Source organism: Stigmatopora nigra, chromosome 11 (genome assembly GCF_051989575.1).
Source record: "Stigmatopora nigra isolate UIUO_SnigA chromosome 11, RoL_Snig_1.1, whole genome shotgun sequence".
Classification (NCBI taxonomy): Eukaryota; Metazoa; Chordata; class Actinopteri; order Syngnathiformes; family Syngnathidae; genus Stigmatopora; species Stigmatopora nigra.
The window spans coordinates 2,905,038-2,923,169 of NC_135518.1; the positions used below are offsets into that span (position 1 = coordinate 2,905,038).

Consider the following 18,132-nt stretch of genomic DNA (forward strand, 5'->3'; position numbering starts at 1 on the left):
TTAACAATCATATTTCTCATCACTGTCCTTTCTGCCAAACAATCAAAACACACAAACTTACAGCACACATTTTCTTACTTAAGACTCTCCTGAGAAGATGACGAGGAACGATCCGACTGCGGTAGAGACACAATGCTGTCCGAGCTTTTGAGATGACTCTGGAGTGCTTTCTGATATGTGGACTCCAACATTTGGAAGAGATGCTCTGCCTCTCGGCTATAATGACCATGAAAACCCCAATAACACCTAATGAGGACAAGCAAAAACATTTTGACAGTTAAAATGACTTAGGTCTCATAAAAAGTATTACATTACGGTCTGAAATCATTTTAAAATACTTACTTCCTTGCAATTGATCTTGCTTCTGAGTCAGCATCGTGTATACCTTTCTTGATGGTCTCAGTCAAAACAGCCACATGCCTAGGATAGTAAGGAATCATCGTGAGAATGTGTATTTCTTTCAGTCGCAAGTTTCTATCTTTGTTTGTCTTCAGGAAATGTCACCACGCGCAACAGTTTTCACATTCCCTTTGAAGTCTCTTGGGTGGCTATCATTATTAGACTTAGGAACCAATTTGATTTCTCGGTTTTAATGATTAAAACTGCCAGAATTTATCACTTTAATGGGCATCATTACTTGTGAAACCAATCACGTTCATTGTTGATAAATGAAACCCAAACATGTGAAAGGGTAAACTGAAAACTAATTAGACGCTACATAAACTGGACACTTTCGCACACCAACTCCAAGAACTCCATCCTCCCCATCAAAAACATGGTAAACATATTCACAGAAAATCATATTGATTACCTTTCCAGTGTATTTGTGTGCCACTCTTGGAGCATTAGATCTAAAAATTCATAACAACGCCTAGCGAGGAAACAAAGTTTTAATCAATATATATAAAACACCACAAAATTACTTTAAAAACAAGTCCACCTTACCGTCTGACTGCGACTGATTTAGAGGTGCAGTTACTTGTAATAATGGGGATAAGACGTGGGTAGTGTGTGTGCTGTAAAATAAAATTAAAAAATAGATATCAATATTGGCCATTAATTCTTTCATGAATTGTGATTTTTTTAATCCTTATGAGGCATTCATTTAACTCAATGTCTGCCATTGACAGGGCTAGACGTACAATTCATATAAACTGGGAAGGGCGAATGAGCATTTGTTCATTTGCCCCTCAAAATCAATAGGACATCAAAGCATGTTCACTCGTTTTTTCATTCATTTATTGATCTTCCATACCGCACATCTTCGGATTGCAGGGGTTACTGGAGCCTTTTCCAGGCGACTTCGGGCGAGAAGCAACGCACTCGTTAAATAACATGAACAAAATTCAATAAACTTGGATTACGATGCAGACACACTAAAAAAGAAATTTAATCTAACTTTCCACTAAACTTAATTCTAATTTTGTTTTACATTTTTATGCCTTTCTTCTCCCCGGTTAGCTCTATCGGCTGCTCTCTGCCCTCACTGAATGACATTGCCAGCCCTCGCTACATCAGCAGAGAACATTGTTAGGGACCCATACCACCCTGGTCACAACCTGTTCCAGCTGCTGCCATCTAGCAGACGCTACAGGTCTCACAAAGCATGGACAAGTGGACTTACAGACAGTTTTTTTCCCCACAGGCATCAGGACGCTGAACTTGCGTTAGTACGACACACAATTCCTCGTGCGCAATAACTTGGGCGTTGCAATAACAAAGTGCAATATCTTAGATTATGCATTATTTTAGAATGTACCTTGCCAGGATGTGATTTTTTATATTTTTAAATTACTTATGTTTTTTTTTTACTGGGAAAACACACTTTATGGAGTAGCACCACCAATTTCGTTCTACGCAGCCGTGTATGATGACAATAAAGGCTTTTGATTTGATTGATACAGATTATGGACAGCTTGTTGATGAGATATATTGGATTGGGGCACTCGGGTACCGAAGTTGGGCATCCCTGATCTAGTGCAAAAGGATTTAAACTGACATTATTTATCCAAGTCACAAAATGTTTTGTTTTGTTTTTGTACATAAATAAATTCTCATCATAATAAATTAAAGTGAAATAAAATGAATTTAATCATTTACCACAGCGGCTGATATTTTACATGTATACACTAATACCCGTGTATAAGAAAATGGCATGAGAATAAAGAAAACATCTTCTGCCGCAATAGCTCACCCTGAGAATGAGGCGGATTGCAGCCATTCCAGAAGTGGCCATGATTTTGGCACTGTTGGGCACAAGATTCAGCAGAATAGGCATGGTGCTCTCTGCCCCATGGTCAAACTTGTTACCCAGTAGTGATGATAGATAACTGGAAAAAAAGATGTTCAGGCAGAGTAAAATAGCAGGTTATAGAAAGTCTTGAGGGATAAAAATCCAAAATAATAATTTAAGGTTGTGCTTCTCAATTCTTTTCTGTTGCGAGTGAATGTATAATGCCTTATTCTAAACTGGCAAAAATTATGTTTCATAAATTACAAGCTCCCATGGCAATCTACCGGTAGCTCGTGATCTATGTAAGCACCCTGTTTTCTGACTTTGGCAGGATGTTAGTATTATAACAGACAAGCAAATGATTGTCTTAGGATTCATTAAAATAGGTAAGTAAAATGTAAACTATTGATATTACTATTGATTTAATTACACGTGTTTGGGGCGGCCCGGTGAGCGAGTGATTAGAGCATCAGCCTCGCAGTTCTGAAATTGAGGATTCAATCCCAAATTCGAACCTTCATGTATTTTCTGAGGGTCCGAGCTAGACTAGAGTAGGACCACACATCTTAACCTACCCAAGAGTAATGCAGGCCTCCCGGACCACCTGGGAGCGCAGGTCTTTTGCTGACAGTTTAAGCGATGCCTCCAAAAGACGCAGTTGCTGAGGAAAGCCTTCATATTCCGCTGCCCCGGCCAGCATGAGAGATCGAACCTTTTTTAGCTAAAGGGAGATCATGATAAAAAGATGAGTGAAATTGACTTGTTTTTTTTTTTATCTTCACACCCAACACATATCCATTTCCATGGGCAGGTGACAGATTTGAAATGGAAAAGTACATAGTTAGCAAGGGTTGAGGATGTGCGTTTTTGACTTACCGCTACTACTCTATGCTCCCAGTCATGCTTGTCATCTGACAGGACTTCTCTGATCTTTGTAAGTTGGTCTTCCAGCTCTCTGTTTGAGTAAATCTGGTGGCACAAAGTAATGATTTTTCCATTATCTTACAAATAAGAAATGTATCAATTCTAAAAACCCAATTAACAATCAATTTGTGTTAAACATAAATAAAAAAATAACAGTTTTTGGTAAATCATGTGATTTAATACACATTAAATGTCTCTCATAATTGAGGTTTACGCATGTTGACAATTACAGGCCTCTCTGATCTTTTCAAGTAGGATAACTTGCACAATTGGTGGTTGACTAAATACTTATTTGCCCCACTGCATATGGTGATGTATTGTTTTGCTCAAATTAGCAGGGAAATCCATGAAATTGACGTTGCTTGAATCGCAGAATATGTTTCTTCAAAACCATGAAGACCATTTCAGCAGTTTTGGTGCCTTCCCAGGTGAGTAAGTTACCCATAACAATGGAACTAACACATTATACAATGGCTTTGAACTTGCATCCATGCAGTGTTTTTCTTCTTTGATCCAGAGTGTCTACAATTTCTGAAAATAATGTAAAATGTGGTCCTATTAGACCACAGGTGTTAGGGCATGTATCCCTCCATCCTGAGAACTCCCTCGCCAGAGGAAGGCTTTTTTATTATTACAGGTCAGGCATCAGACGGGTGCAGTGGCCACATTTGTACACATCAGCCACCTTTAAATGCTCAGTGGACGCACTACCATGTTGCCGGATCAACTTGTCTGTTACATTATTCAGTTGTATCTTGGCTTTCTTGAATAAGTGGAACTGACCTCTAGCTCAAAACTCGTTGCTTTGCCTCCACGAGCTGTTCTGCATGCCCTTCGTTAGTTTCCTCGACCGTGCCCTCTTTTACGATTCTCGAGCATTCCTTCTACACTACTTTGTCCGGCCTGACTCTCACTTGGTTTCCCGCTGGTTTTGCATGTCACCTCAGCTACTCAGAAACACAGCTTTACTTCAATAAAGTCCTACCAATCTTGCTACCAGTGTCAACAGGGTTCTGCTCTGGGATTCACCCACGTCATCTCGAACTTAACATCAAATACTGTTGCATATTTGAATCAATTCTCTTGGATTTTACTTTCCATTGTGGAGTTTTAGGCTAAACCCACAGCTGTTAAAACAAACTTAATTTAAAGGCATTGGTTTTTGACATAATCACTTTTTTGATGAAGAGCCACTGGAGGGATGGAAAGTTTGTCTGCATTGTCTGCCTTAACGCTTACCGTATTTTCTCGCATGTAAACCGTATTTGTAACTAAAAAAAAAGATGGCTGAATCAGAGGTACGGCTTACATGTGCACAAATTAAACTTGAGTAGTAGCATTGATACATATGTTCGTAGTGTTTACCATGTCAGCAGATCCCAATAGTTGTTAAGGCTGATCGAAGGTTGTGCGGTCAACATGCAGGTAACACCCTTTCAGAATGAGCAATCTAGCAGACGATCTTTCGATTCATACAGCATCTCAGAAATACCACGTGCGATGATTTTTCTTAGAATATTCCCTTCAAAGTAATACATTTGTACTCCCAATTAAAACCATGAATTTGGAGGTGAAAATTGTCTCATGAGAGAAATCATAAAAATTCTACCATTTTCAGGCAATTTTAAGGGTACGTCTTACATGCAAAGGCAATCAATGTGAGAAAATATGGCTCATGCAATTTGCATTTTGGGGATATTATGGATCATAAATTATGAAAACCTTAAATTCCTGGCTATTCTACACCGAGGAACATTGTCCTTTTCAACAATTTTTGTTTGTGAATGATCCAGCCCCTTGTATACCCAATCATGGCACCCACCTGTTCCCAATCAGCCTGTTCAACTACAGTTCTTTCTTAAGCATTGCTCAACATTCTATGTTTTTATTGACATATCACCCAGCCTTTTGGAATGTGATGCAACCGTTATATTTTAATTTAATGTTTTTTGACAATGAAGTTGATCTGTATGAAATTTAAATATCTTGCATTTGTAGTGTACTTGAATATAGATTGAACAAGATTTGTGAATAATTGTATTTTGTTTATATTCATGTTTAACTGAACATTTCAACTTCATTATGATTAGAGAGGAACAATACTGCGTTTTTTTATCACCTGAACAGAGGGCACATCTTCAAAGGATTTGATGAAATCTTCCTCATCAACAGCACCAGCAGCTGCTTCTTTACCTTTAAATATCAACACCACACAAACAGTATCCAAAATCATTAGTTTCTGGTAAGACACAAATCCATATCGACTCACCTGTGGGCCTTGTTGATGTTGATGAGCTGAGTTTTCGAGGAGTTATAACATTTCTCCTGCAACTACTAGGAGGTGCTTTGGAGGATGAGGAGGAGGAGGACCGGCCTCCATCAACAGAGTCCTCATCTTCAAAGTTCTTATCTGTAATGCAAGATTTAACAGAAATTATAGTAAAAAATCTTACGGAAAAAAATGTGTTGTGGTGCAATAATTTATAATGAACTAAATAAATAACTGATTACTAATTTTGAAGTTCAATTTTCAGTCATTCATTCATTCATTTTCTGTACCGCTTTATCCTTTTAGGGTCGCGGGTTGTTAAACTATTAATGTTGGTCTTTTCATATACATATACAGTCATATTCCTACTTACGATCATCTCTTGGTACAACATTTTATGAAAGTTTTTCACAAATGAGTGCCGCGAGATACAACAAAACAGTAAATGCATTCCTTATCCATTATTTTATTTTAAAAGTACTGCGTTGATGGTCGAGCATCAAAACGAAATCTCAACGGAGTAGGAGTAAATGCAATACTCAGCAAAACACAAAGATTTCAACGAGAAGGCAGCTGAGGAGCCACCATTCCAACAGCACAAATCAGGAAAAAAATGGGGGAGGAACAAACTTTCCGACTTTGTGGAAAAAGTGTTCACGAGTAGTGCCCACTTAATCTTGTGCATTTTAGAAACATTATTAAAGGTCATTAAAGGCAATTGAGTTTAGATCATTTTTTTCCTCAAAGCATCTCTCAACAAGCATCACCGAAGGGGAACTTCAAACTCCAAACAGGAAGTAAGCAGTGGCGATAAAAAGAATGAGTGAAAAATTAGATGCCAAAGAAATCATAAAATGTTAATGAAAAAGATTAAAAGTTAAATGCAATATTGTTTTGAATTCTTCATTTTATGTTTATTAGATGTGTGTTAATGTGTTCGTTAATGTCTGCTCTCTCTCTCTCTCTCTCTCTCTCTCTCTCTCTCTCTATGTTGCCAACCATTACCATCTTCTTGTTCCCCTGCGTTTCAACACGGATATATTTTGTTTGCTTGTGATTCATTTTAAGACATTAATAAATCATTTTCTTATAATTTTCTCTCATAGTTGTGTTTATCTCAGCTTTCATACAAAATTGGGACACTTAGACCAAATTTAAAGGGTTTAGTTGGTATTTGTGTGAGGACTATGGGATGAATTGGAGAATTTACATACAAAGTACTGCTCTACTTACGAAATCTTCAATTTACGAAAAAGGTTCTGGAACCAATTAATTTTGTAAGAAGAGGTATGACTGTAATTGAAATATTTAATAAATACACTTCCTGATAATGTTACTAGTGTACTTGTATTTTGCATAGGCGCAAAAACATGTAGTTCAGTAGTAATAATAGGAGTGGCCATGTCTGGTCTACAATATCTCCAAAATTTGAGGGATTACTGCAATACATTTTGGGCTGCCAAGACCATCCCACACAAATATTGATGGTAGAAAAAAAGGTGGTATACGGTCCATACATTAGATAATTTATTTGAAAAGGAGATACAGTCCGGAGAGAGGTGGCGGGCAGGGGCAAAGGACAAAGAGTCAATACCATAATGTGTGAAACTAGCTGGCAATATTGGACAATGAGGTAGGACTAAACACTGACAAAGAAGATAGATCATGAACAAATCATTAAGAGAAATAATATATAGATTAAGTACGATTCTTACTGGCGCAGATCTTCTTGCACACCAATTTCCTGAGCATCCTGGTTGTAGACCAAATATAGTATTATTCGTTCCCGCTATATAAGTCATTGAGGCTTAGTGCTCTTCATGTGCTCCTTCTGCATTCACCTTGCTCTATCAGTGGCAGAACATCCAACCCTTAAGCCTCCCTCTCTGAGTCAGGTTATCAATATATATGTGGGTTCATGTGCGTGCATCTGTATGTGTTCATAGTTGTGTGACTCATGATGACTGAGCTACACAAAGTGAAGGTATATAAGTGATCTAAGATCACAGTGTTACGAAGCATAAAGAATACACAACACAAAGAGTTTATGAGCCCATAACATGAAAAACAAAACAAAAAAACAAGATGAATAATATTTATATGTTCCCATCATTTACATTATTTTTCTTAAACCTGGTTGGCCAATTAGTAACATCTAGAGTAAAAAAAAAAAAAAAAAAAGAATGAAGAGTTTCAGCAGCCAGCAAAAGCTTTGGACCAAAGAAACCGTTAACAGATATAGTCCACCAAGTATTAGGATAATCACAACAACTCTCAGCAAAAGAAATGACTATTGTACAATCCAGGAAAGGATTAAACACTCATTTGTGTGATCCAAATTTGAAGTCTGAAGTGTTCTAACAAGAGCCCTTTCTCAAGAAACCCCCCAAGGGTATATGTCATTAACTAACATTCCAGACTGAAAGATTCTTAGCAGATTATTTTAGTGGAACTACAATATCAACATTGGCGCCCTGGTGGTCGTTTGGTTAGCTCGTCGGCCTGACAGTTCTGGAGTCAAGTGTTCGATCCCAGGTCGGTTCTTACTGTGTGGGATTTGCATGTTCCCCCTGAGCTTACATGGGTTTTCTCCAGGTACTCCAGTTTCCTCCCACTTCCCAAAAACATGCTGATTGAACACTCTAAATTTCCCCGAGATACGAGTGTGACCATGAATGGTTATCCATCTCGTTGTGCCCTGCGATAGGCTGGCGAGCGATTCAGGGTGCCCCCTATCTGGTGCTCGTAGTCAGCTGGGATAGGCTCCAGCAGCCCCGCAGCCCATGTGTGGATAATCAGTTCAGTATGAATGTATGAATGAGTGAATGAAAACAATATCATCATGAGGTATTCAGTTGTTTTGTCATGCTTATCAAACCTAAAAAAACAATATTCTGGCAGTAATAACAATATTAATAATATTGATATTTTTGCTGTCGTAAGAGAATATTTAAATGAACGATTTTACAACTTCAAATGAGTAAATGTGAAAAATATCATTTTTGGGCAGAGGCAAACTGGTAAGTTCAAAGAAAAAGCTAACCTTGTTGCTCAGAGACAACAGACATTTTGCTGAAACAATGACAACGAGCTTTCCGTTACTTCACACTAAATAACCAAATTAGATGAAACCCCATGTGTATGAAGAGAAAATGTATTGAAGTGAACAATTCTGTTCATTGACGTAAAACCCAAAAGCTTTTGTAATAGCTTTTATTTATTGATTGAGGAAGTTTAGTCAGGGATGCCCCCTTTGTCATTGGAATATTACAATTCCTGTCAACCTCAGCCAGTTGCTCCCCTTATTAATGATTGCAACAAACCTTACAAACACAATGTGCCACATATTCACTCAGATAGGGCATACATAAATAGTCAAAAATGTTCCCCAAAGTAGGTGGGGTGCCCAATCAGTCGCTGTCCCTTTGTTCTACGCATCAAATCCAAGATTCCGTAGATGTCGGCGTATTATAACTACTGTTTTCGGAAGAATTTCCACCATTGAATTTCTAGGTGCTCCATAAATCACGCTTCATCTATTCTATAATCCTTATAAAGCGTGATATATGGATGGATGTGTGTGTGTGCACCTGAAAACCACAATGGAGTGCTTCCGATTAGTGGTTTCTGCTTGAATTTAAATGGATAAACTACACAAAAGCATCGCTATTGTACGAGTTTTCATTATTGTCATATTTTCACTTTGGTTTACCATGTATTACCAAAAAAACACCCAAACATTGCTTAAATGGGTAAAATTCGTCAGCCTTTCTTTTGAAATTGACTGTCAGTTTTCCCTTACTTTTTCCTAAAAAGCGCACTCCTGCTTCTGCTTCTATTAATCATTCCTTTTTTTTGCACCGTCATTTTCACTAATTGTGTCAAAAAATACTTCTCATTTTGAATCGACTTGGGAAAGGCAAAAACAATTGAAACGCACCAAGATGGCAGCACAATCTTCTGCATTCCAAACTGGTGGTGAGACTTCCACCTCGGCGGGAGCTCATGATTTTGCATCTGTATCATGGTTACATAGCCCCAACCATGCTCAGGTGCCTATTACTGAGAGTGTGGACTTAGCAGGGGCAATATCAGCTGTGGGCCCCGCATGCGTGTAACTGAAATTTTCTTTTCTCATCTAACCCATTTTTCAAAAGATTTTTTTTTCTATTAGCGCAATAATTGTCTTTTGGTTCTTAATTAGCAGGTGGGGCCGGCAAACAACAATTCACACATCAACTCTGTTTTCAGCTTTAACAAATAAAAGTTGGGTTTACACACTTAGAGAAGGTGAAGAAATTCAGTCATACGTCTATTAGAATCTGACAACCGTTTCTGGCCACCATAAAAAAATCAACTCTCTAGATTGCACGGTTTGGACAAACGTACCAAGAGCATCTTAAAATACACACACACTCACACACCCATAAATCACACTTTGTAAGTATTATTATAGATTACTAGTGCAAATGAAATGAATAAGAAGCCCCCGTTACACGTCGATTGAAAACAGATGTTAATTGAGAAAGTTGCATGCAGTTGACTGATATTGCAACAGAATTCGGTCATAAGCAATTTACCATCGCTACAATATTAGAGGAGAAAAAATAGTGCCAAAGGGGAACGGAAAATCAAACATGTAAGAAGCAGTGTCAATTTAAAAAAAATCCTAAAACAGAACATTGTTGATAATAAAGATAAAGTTCTATTTAATGCTAAGTTGTTTTGAATTGATAATTTAAAGTTGTTTAAATGAGTTTAAGTACATTTGTTCATATGCTGTGTGTTGCCTAACACTAGCTTCCTCCTTACACTTATGCGCCTGCATGAATAGAATATTTTTTACATGCTTGTTATTCATTTTAATACATTAATCAATAATTTCCTCATGATTTTCTCAGATTTGTGTTTCTCACATCTTTCATGAAAAAAATGGGACATTTTTAAAAGCTTTGGTTTTGTAGAATTTTTATGGACCGAAGAACAAATTAGAGAATTTACGTATAAAATACTACTCTATTTACTATAAATCCAAGTTCTGGAACTAATTCATTTTATAAGTATAGGTAACACTTTATATCAGTTTGTGTATCAATCAACATTCAGGCAAAAAACAATAATAACACAAGGAAAACTCACCCGAGCCTGAAGAGGGGATCATGTTCCCAGATCTTTGAACTTCATCAAATTTGCTGAAAATTACATTCAACCTGAAAATAAGGCCAACGAAAGAATGTAATCATTTTTAATGTAGCTTATCATACATGTAACAGATGCCTAACACAAACAGCAAAATTCTCAACTTGGGCTTTGCCACATATCCCTATATCATCTGATTGAAATTCTTTTAACTTTTTTTTTCTTGATTTTTTTGTTTGTTTGTTAGTTTTTTTACTGCCTGTTAAAACTTCGGTCTGCAAAGAAACAGGAACATATTTTATTGGTGAGATATATTGTGATTTAAAATGTTCTTGATGGAAAACTGGCATGCAGTGTCATTCAACTAAAGAGAAGGAAAATAACCGCGCTTTCAAAAAGCCAGATTATGTGATGGTATGGTGTTGCATGAGCAGATGACATCAGAGGACAGCTGAAATTATACATCAAACAATAATGGGAACGTATACACGTGGAGTTCAACTATAGTCTCGTCATTTGACAAACATTTATTAAATGATGTAAAATGAAAGATCATGGCATGCAGTTGTAAGTGTGACCCTGTTCTAGCCCTATGCAACATGTTGCGTGCCAGAAAATTCTGAGTTAATGATTATTGCGAAAAACCATCAAGTTTGATAGTTTGAACATGACATGTCTTTGGGAAGGAAAGAATATAGAATGAACATGATTTGCAAATCATACAGTAATATCTTGACATACGAGTGTCCCAACACACGGAAAATTTGGAACAATTTTTTTGCCCTGAGATACGAGACAAATTTGACATACTAGCAAACAATGCGACCGCTAGGTGGTCCTTTTCAAGCTGTGCAGTGATATTCATGAGTAGAGGCATGGGGCTTCTTTTAATATGGATAGAAGAGAAACCGCAGCATTTACAAGGACTTGAAAGTAAAGCAAGCAGCTGAGAAAGGGGAGCCTTCAGCGCCAGCGGAAAACTTCAAAGCGAGAAAAATTAACTGGGATACACTGTTGTGAGGCTGGCGAAAGCAGCAAGTTCCGACTCGAAAGCTGCGGCGAACACATTTACACCTTTTCCTCGGTTATAGCACAACAAAGGAGTGTGTTTCGTAAGATAAGTGAATTTAAGTTAAATTTAAAGTTGATCTTGTTACGTAGTATCACAAAAGTGTAGCGAACTAAACGTGTTGCCGTCAAGTCTCTCTCCTCCTCCGCACACAAAGCTGTTAGCCGCTACCGTCTGTCTCGAACGCAAGAACTCCATACAGTACTGTACACAATAATGTCACATTTTATTGCAGATCATAACCACTAGATAGGTATTTATTACTTTGTGAGCATAGGGGGTGAATTAGAACAATACAAACATGTTTTTCCATTGTAAGATCCGATTTTTAGGTGTTTTTCAGAGCGTGGGACCAGATAAATTTGTATTTAGTTATTTTATAAGGGAAAAATTGACTTCAGATGAGTAAATTGACGTACTAACTCAGTCCCAGAATGCATTAAGCTTGTATAGCAAGATATAACTGTATTGTTTTTATGTTTAACATACATAGCTTCGCATCTTTTCTGACATTTTTTGGTGCCCCCGATGAAAACGGTGTTAATATGAACAACAAATTGAAAGACAGATTAAAAAAATGAAACAAAAACAGCAATTCAGATGGTAGTACCGTGACTGTGGTAGGCCCTTTTTGCTGAGATCCATCCTCACCCTTTCACCCACATGTCGGTAGATCTCGACCAGACAACTCATGGCCCCATCTCGTACCTGAGTCAGCAAAAAATGTTCTTATTTGCATTTTTAGTTCAGCAGAAGAAAATCACTTAAGCATTACACAATACAATTCCAACTCTTGAAATTACCCATATTTTAAACTTGAGCTAAAGGGGGCTCTCAATCAAATTCATAACTGACAAACCATTCTTAAAACTATTTACGCTCGGAGGCATGATTCCATGTCTTAAGGACAACATAAGAAAATTGACGATTTGAAAAATCCTCCAAACCATTTGGTGTAAAAAGTGTAGAAACAAAGGATGTACCAACATGAAAAATCCAACCTGCGCATCCTCGAAAGGGTTGCAGAAGTTGCTGGAGCCTAACCCAGCTGAATTCGAGAATGAGGTGACTACACGCGAGATTGGTCACCAGTCAGCCGTAAGGCACACGACAAACGCCCATCAGCACTCACAATTATACTGCCACCAGCAAGAATCGCCTGCCTGTACCAAAGTCAGGCGAGTGAACTTCTGTGGCACCAGGCAGCCCCCACAACAAGAAAATTCTTGGTTGAAATTGCATCTCAAAATGTAGGAAACCAAGGGCAAAAACTGAAAAAGATCCAAATAACTATTTTTTTATCATTATTTTTTTTAATCTAGGCTTGTTAATTTTTAAACACTTCTCAAAATTGATTAAGTGTGGGTACCTGTGTTGTCTTCTATTGTGAAGCATACTCAAAAAAAAAAATTGAGGGTGACATCGTGACCAAAATGTAATCCTATGTTGCATTTCATATTACAAATATATCCTGAAAATTTAATAATAATCAATTTAATCAATCTTAACATAGACATATGAATCTGAATACGATGCATAAGTAGGTTTAGAATGGAGCTCAGCCTTCCATTAACAGAAGCAAAAGCAGAGGATATGTCATGTTTCAACTACCGTCTTTTTCAAGCAATAAGTTGCACGAGACAAAAAGTGAAAATGAAAGGGGAAAAAAGATGCGTACGACTCACTATAAAATTTTCATATTGTAGAAACAACAAAACTAACTTTATATCTTGCTCGCTGAATTTAAACAATCTGCCCTTGTCCCTCTCCCCGGTCAGTGAGTGTCCACGGTAAATTTTACATCATATCTCTGCGCTCAGTCAGGAAGGGGCAACTTCTAATTAGACACTGCCATCTCACTCAATTTCAGAGTAAATGAGTCTAACATTTCTCTATCAAGAACGGTGAGGCTTAGATTAGGAAAATGTCTTTCAACCCTTCTAGGAAGAAAGTAAAGACGGTTCTTACGTGTCATAATCAGACTATCGTCTGTGTTGAAGCTAAGTTGGCCATACTGATAGCCGCCTGCCACCAGAAGCACACAGCCTTATGAATATCATCACAACAAAGAACAGTAGAATCTTTCATTCATTATTTTCTGAAGTGCTTATCCTCACAATGGTTGCAGGGTGCTGGAGCCTATCCCAGCTATCGACGGGTACCAGGTGGAGGACACCCTGAATTGGTGCCCATCTAACTACAGGGCACAAGGAAATGGACAACCATACACTCTCAAAATCATAACTAGGGGCAATTTAGGGTGATCAACCAGCCTACCTTGAATGTTTTTGGGACATGGAGTAAACCATAGTACCCAGAGAAAACCCATTCAAGAACATGAAGATGCAAACTCACCCCCGAGCGAACCCACAAGGCCGATGCGCTAACCACTCGGCTGCCGGGCCGCCTATGTTTATGTTATCTAATTCACTTTTTCTGAACCGATTATCTTCACAAGGGTTGCCGTAGCCTTTGTCAGCGAACAATGGACACCAGGCAGGAGGACAACCTGACCAGAGTACCCAGAGAAAACCCACGCAAGGACAACATGCAAACTCCACACAGTGAGGACCCACCTGGGATCGAATCTCCACGCTAACCCCTAGGTCATCGTGCCACATGTTATATAATATAAAATGTTATTTCGTAAGACCTCAGTCCTTTTTAGATGCTACAGGCGACACTAAGGGCTCGCCATGGTGAGCCTGAGAGGATAAGCAGAAAGTGAGTCCGCTCACCGCCAATGTTTAATTGACATACCTGTCAGCTTGTAAGTTTTACCATATTGTATAAGTTTTTTGATCATTTCAAATTTTGTATGCTGTGTAACAACTTTTGTACGGGATTTTAAATTTTTTTCATACAAGTTTTTTTGTAAAACCGATTTTGTTTTACCCATTTCGGCTCTAATCCGGGTCGTACCGGTCACTGAGAGCAGACAAAAAAGTCATTATTGGCTGCTTTAAACAATATATTTTTGTCATTTTCATTAATACGTATTAAGCGCTCACCCTTATGTATATTCCTTGTTGTATTGTTGTGAATAAAAGTCATTAAAAAACGTGACCTGCGTTCTGCGCATGAACATCAAAAGTCTGGGAGTAGGCGGACCGGGGAGAGATGTATGCAAATCATGGCCTGCACACAGGAGGAGCAGAGTGATGGTATGTAGGATTTCAGGGGAACACCTGAAACTTTGTTACATTGATTGGACCTTTGCTTGTTTGACTTATGATAACCCATGATTGATTAACTTTTGAGAAAAGATTAGTTATATGATGTTCACTTTATCAACCCCTCACGCTGATTGTTTACATAGTGGATCTGACAAAATTGGAAACATGCGAATGTTTTGGTAGCATCAAGTTAAGTAGACTGTGTCCATTGATATAACCTTAATCAAGCTCAGATGAAGTTTTTATGCCAACATTTCCACATACCTTTTCTTGCAACTGCAGTATCTTTTAAGTATTGTTTTAAGTGAAAAAATAAAGAAACTGCCATTCCACCATCATCGTGCTATGGTTAAAGTTAAATTCAAGCACATGTAAATTAATTAATCTTCCGTACCGCGTCAACCGTTGCGGGGGTTACCGGAGCATATCCTATCTGACTTTGTGCAATAGGCAGACTACAGTAATCCCTCGAATATCATGGCTAATGTAGACAAGACGAGGCCGCGATAATCGAAAAATCGTTAAGTAGGGTCACTGTTACGATCGCGCCGCGTAGTGCGACGCGATCGGAGGGGAAGTTGAACCCAGATGCAGAGTCGCCGAAGTAAATGGAAAAGGGGAGGCAGATCTGTTGCTCTTGTAGGTTGATTTAATAAACGGGGTAACATAACATAAACAACTTAGCTTGATCACTCATTATGAAACGAAGGGACATGCAGCGTGGCGTGGCGTCAATGGGAACGGCAATGACTACGAGGAAAAACAGGAAACGAAACCAGAAAGATCCGACAGCGTTCACAGAAAACCATAATGCTTAAATACCAAAAATAATCTAATCACGTAATTAGCCACAGCTGATAATAATCGTGACGTCATGTCAGGAGGGGCAATCCAGCCACTCCTGACAGTCACCCCAATTAAAAAACTTTTTTAATGAACTTTTAAAATGTTTAATTTTTTAATTTTTCTTTTTTCAAGTTCATAAAAATGTGAAAACTCGTAAGCAACTCAGCACTGAAGAAAACAAAAATATAATTAATAGCAGAAAAAAAATTAAGGAAGTGAATTCGCAATAAGCAAAATCACGATAATTGAGAGATTACTGTACACCAGTCACATGTAAATTTTAATCCGATATTCAAATTAAATGACTTCAATCTAGTATATATTCTGAAGTAGATGCAGGTGTAATATTAACACTGATTACTGCATAATCACCTCACCATTACACTTATTCCATCCATGAGCAGTTATTATAGTAAAGAAGAGTAATAAAGAACGCAAAGGTAAAAGTTTAAAAGTCTTTTAAAAGTCTTACCTGGCTTGTGGGATCACCCAACAAGTTACATATGTGAGGGACAATCTTACTGAGTGTCAAACCTTGAGCTCCATACCTGAAAAAAGAAAGGCAACGGAAATTACGTCAAATAATAAAAAATCAAGAAAAAAGAACACTATATTCAATTTTTGGAACTTAAACCATAATTTGAAGAAACATTCACTCACTTAAAAAAAAAACAATGACAGATGATTACAAAGTTGATATAATTCAAATCCAAAACACACCTTGTAACTGATATTTGGCTGAAATGCATTTTAAAAAACCGGATTTTCAATTGTTCACATAATGTCTTAAAAGTCAACTGGGAAGAAAACAGAGGTCTCACATATTTAATGTGGCGATAAGGCAAATGCAGACTCCTTCTCTGGTCCTATTGTTCTTGTGTTTAAACCCTCCTAGCATTCGGTCCCATATATACTGAAACAACACACAAAAATAATGTAATGTGACAGAATGAAAACAACGCTTTATGCAGAAAGCATGCACTCAAAAATAATAAAATACGAGTTCAATTGGTTGAGCATTATAAATAATGCAGTTTCATATACTCCAATATAGTTTTTATACCTGTGGAGATGCAACTTCTTCCATGATTCTGAGCAGCAGGGCTTGGTCTTGTTCTCTGACTTGGTCTTTAGAATCTCCCAATCGATCAATAAGACTAGGTAGAGCTGAATGAGTTTAAACAAGAGAGATGTGGGATGTCATTGATTACAATTGGATACAGAGAGGAAGAATTTCTTTCAAACAAAATAATCCTGACTCAAAATAGTTTGTGAGAATGAGACAATAATATCTCAATTGGCTGGATCCGACCATCTCTGCCTGTCCCTCACCCCTGCATACACTCCACTCCGGAGGCTAACAAGGTCACAAATAAACATAATAAAAACTTGGCCCAAGGACTCCCTTTCCCAGCTGCAGGACTGTTTTTCCCGCACCAACTGGGCACTTTTTGAACACCACAACCTCCTGGACTACATAGACACTGTACTTTCCTACATCAAAACCTGCACGGACAACGTCACTATTAATAAACAAATACCGTTTTTTTATAACCAAAAACCCTGGATGACCAATGAGACACTAGTATCAAACTCATCAAATGCTGTAACAGCGCCTTCAGGTCAGGAGACATAGTACAATACAGCGCTGCCAGAGCAGAGCTTAACAGGGGCATTAAAAAGGCCAAGGTAGCATATACAAGGAAAATTGATGAGCACTTCACAGGAAATAACCCAAAGAAGATGTGGCAGGGAATACGACATATTACCAATTACAATGAAAATAATGTGTCTGTTAACGCAGATGCCTCACTTGCTGAGGAACTGAACTGTTTCTTTGCCTCCTTTAAGACTGACGAATCAGACCCAGTCTCAACACCCCCACCACCACCCTGCAGCAGTACACTGAAGCTTCAGAAACATGAAGTGAGACTGGTAATGCAGTCTGTGAACACCAGGAAGGCTGCTGGCCCCGACGGAGTACCTGAGAAGGCGCTCAAAGCCTGTGCTGACCAGCTGGCTGGTGTTTTCACAAAAAAAATTCAATTGTTCCCTGCAACAATCCATCATTCCATCCTGCCTGAAATCTGCCACTATTATACCCGTCCCAAAAAAGCCAACCATTGACAGCTTCAATGACTATAGGCCCCTTGGACTCATGCCTGTGATCATGAAGTGCTTTGAAGTTGGTCGCCCGCCATATCAGTTATACAATCCCTCCCTCAGTTGACCCTCACCAGTTTGCTTATAGAGCAAGCAGGTCCACTGAGGACACTATCGCCATAGCTCTACACACAGCACAGCCACCTGGAGTACCACGGTAATTACGTGAGGATGCTTTTCATTGACTATAACTCAGCCTTCAACACTATAATACCGGACATTCTGGTTGACAAACTCTCCCACCTTGGACTATCCTCTCCCATCTGCTGCTAGATAAAGAACTTCTTAACCAACCGACCACAAAGTGTTAGAC

At 38.3% G+C, this 18,132-nt stretch overlaps 1 protein-coding gene across 37 annotated transcripts in view; it reads right to left on the reverse strand.

The window, feature by feature from the left end:
• Positions 1-18,132, reverse strand: part of clasp1a (cytoplasmic linker associated protein 1a) — a 68,545-nt gene that overhangs the window by 40,590 nt on the left and 9,823 nt on the right. For all 37 annotated transcript variants that reach the window (XM_077728327.1, XM_077728317.1, XM_077728326.1 and 34 more), the window contains exons 4-17: positions 16,720-16,823; positions 16,478-16,569; positions 16,129-16,204; positions 12,245-12,342; positions 10,566-10,636; positions 5,427-5,567; positions 5,277-5,350; positions 3,110-3,202; positions 2,809-2,954; positions 2,195-2,330; positions 946-1,016; positions 812-871; positions 343-420; positions 79-246 (exon numbers count right to left, since the gene is read on the reverse strand). In XM_077728327.1, coding sequence (XP_077584453.1) covers positions 79-246; positions 343-420; positions 812-871; positions 946-1,016; positions 2,195-2,330; positions 2,809-2,954; positions 3,110-3,202; positions 5,277-5,350; positions 5,427-5,567; positions 10,566-10,636; positions 12,245-12,342; positions 16,129-16,204; positions 16,478-16,569; positions 16,720-16,823 — 1,408 coding nt within the window. The remainder of the gene's footprint in view (positions 1-78; positions 247-342; positions 421-811; positions 872-945; positions 1,017-2,194; positions 2,331-2,808; positions 2,955-3,109; positions 3,203-5,276; positions 5,351-5,426; positions 5,568-10,565; positions 10,637-12,244; positions 12,343-16,128; positions 16,205-16,477; positions 16,570-16,719; positions 16,824-18,132) is intronic.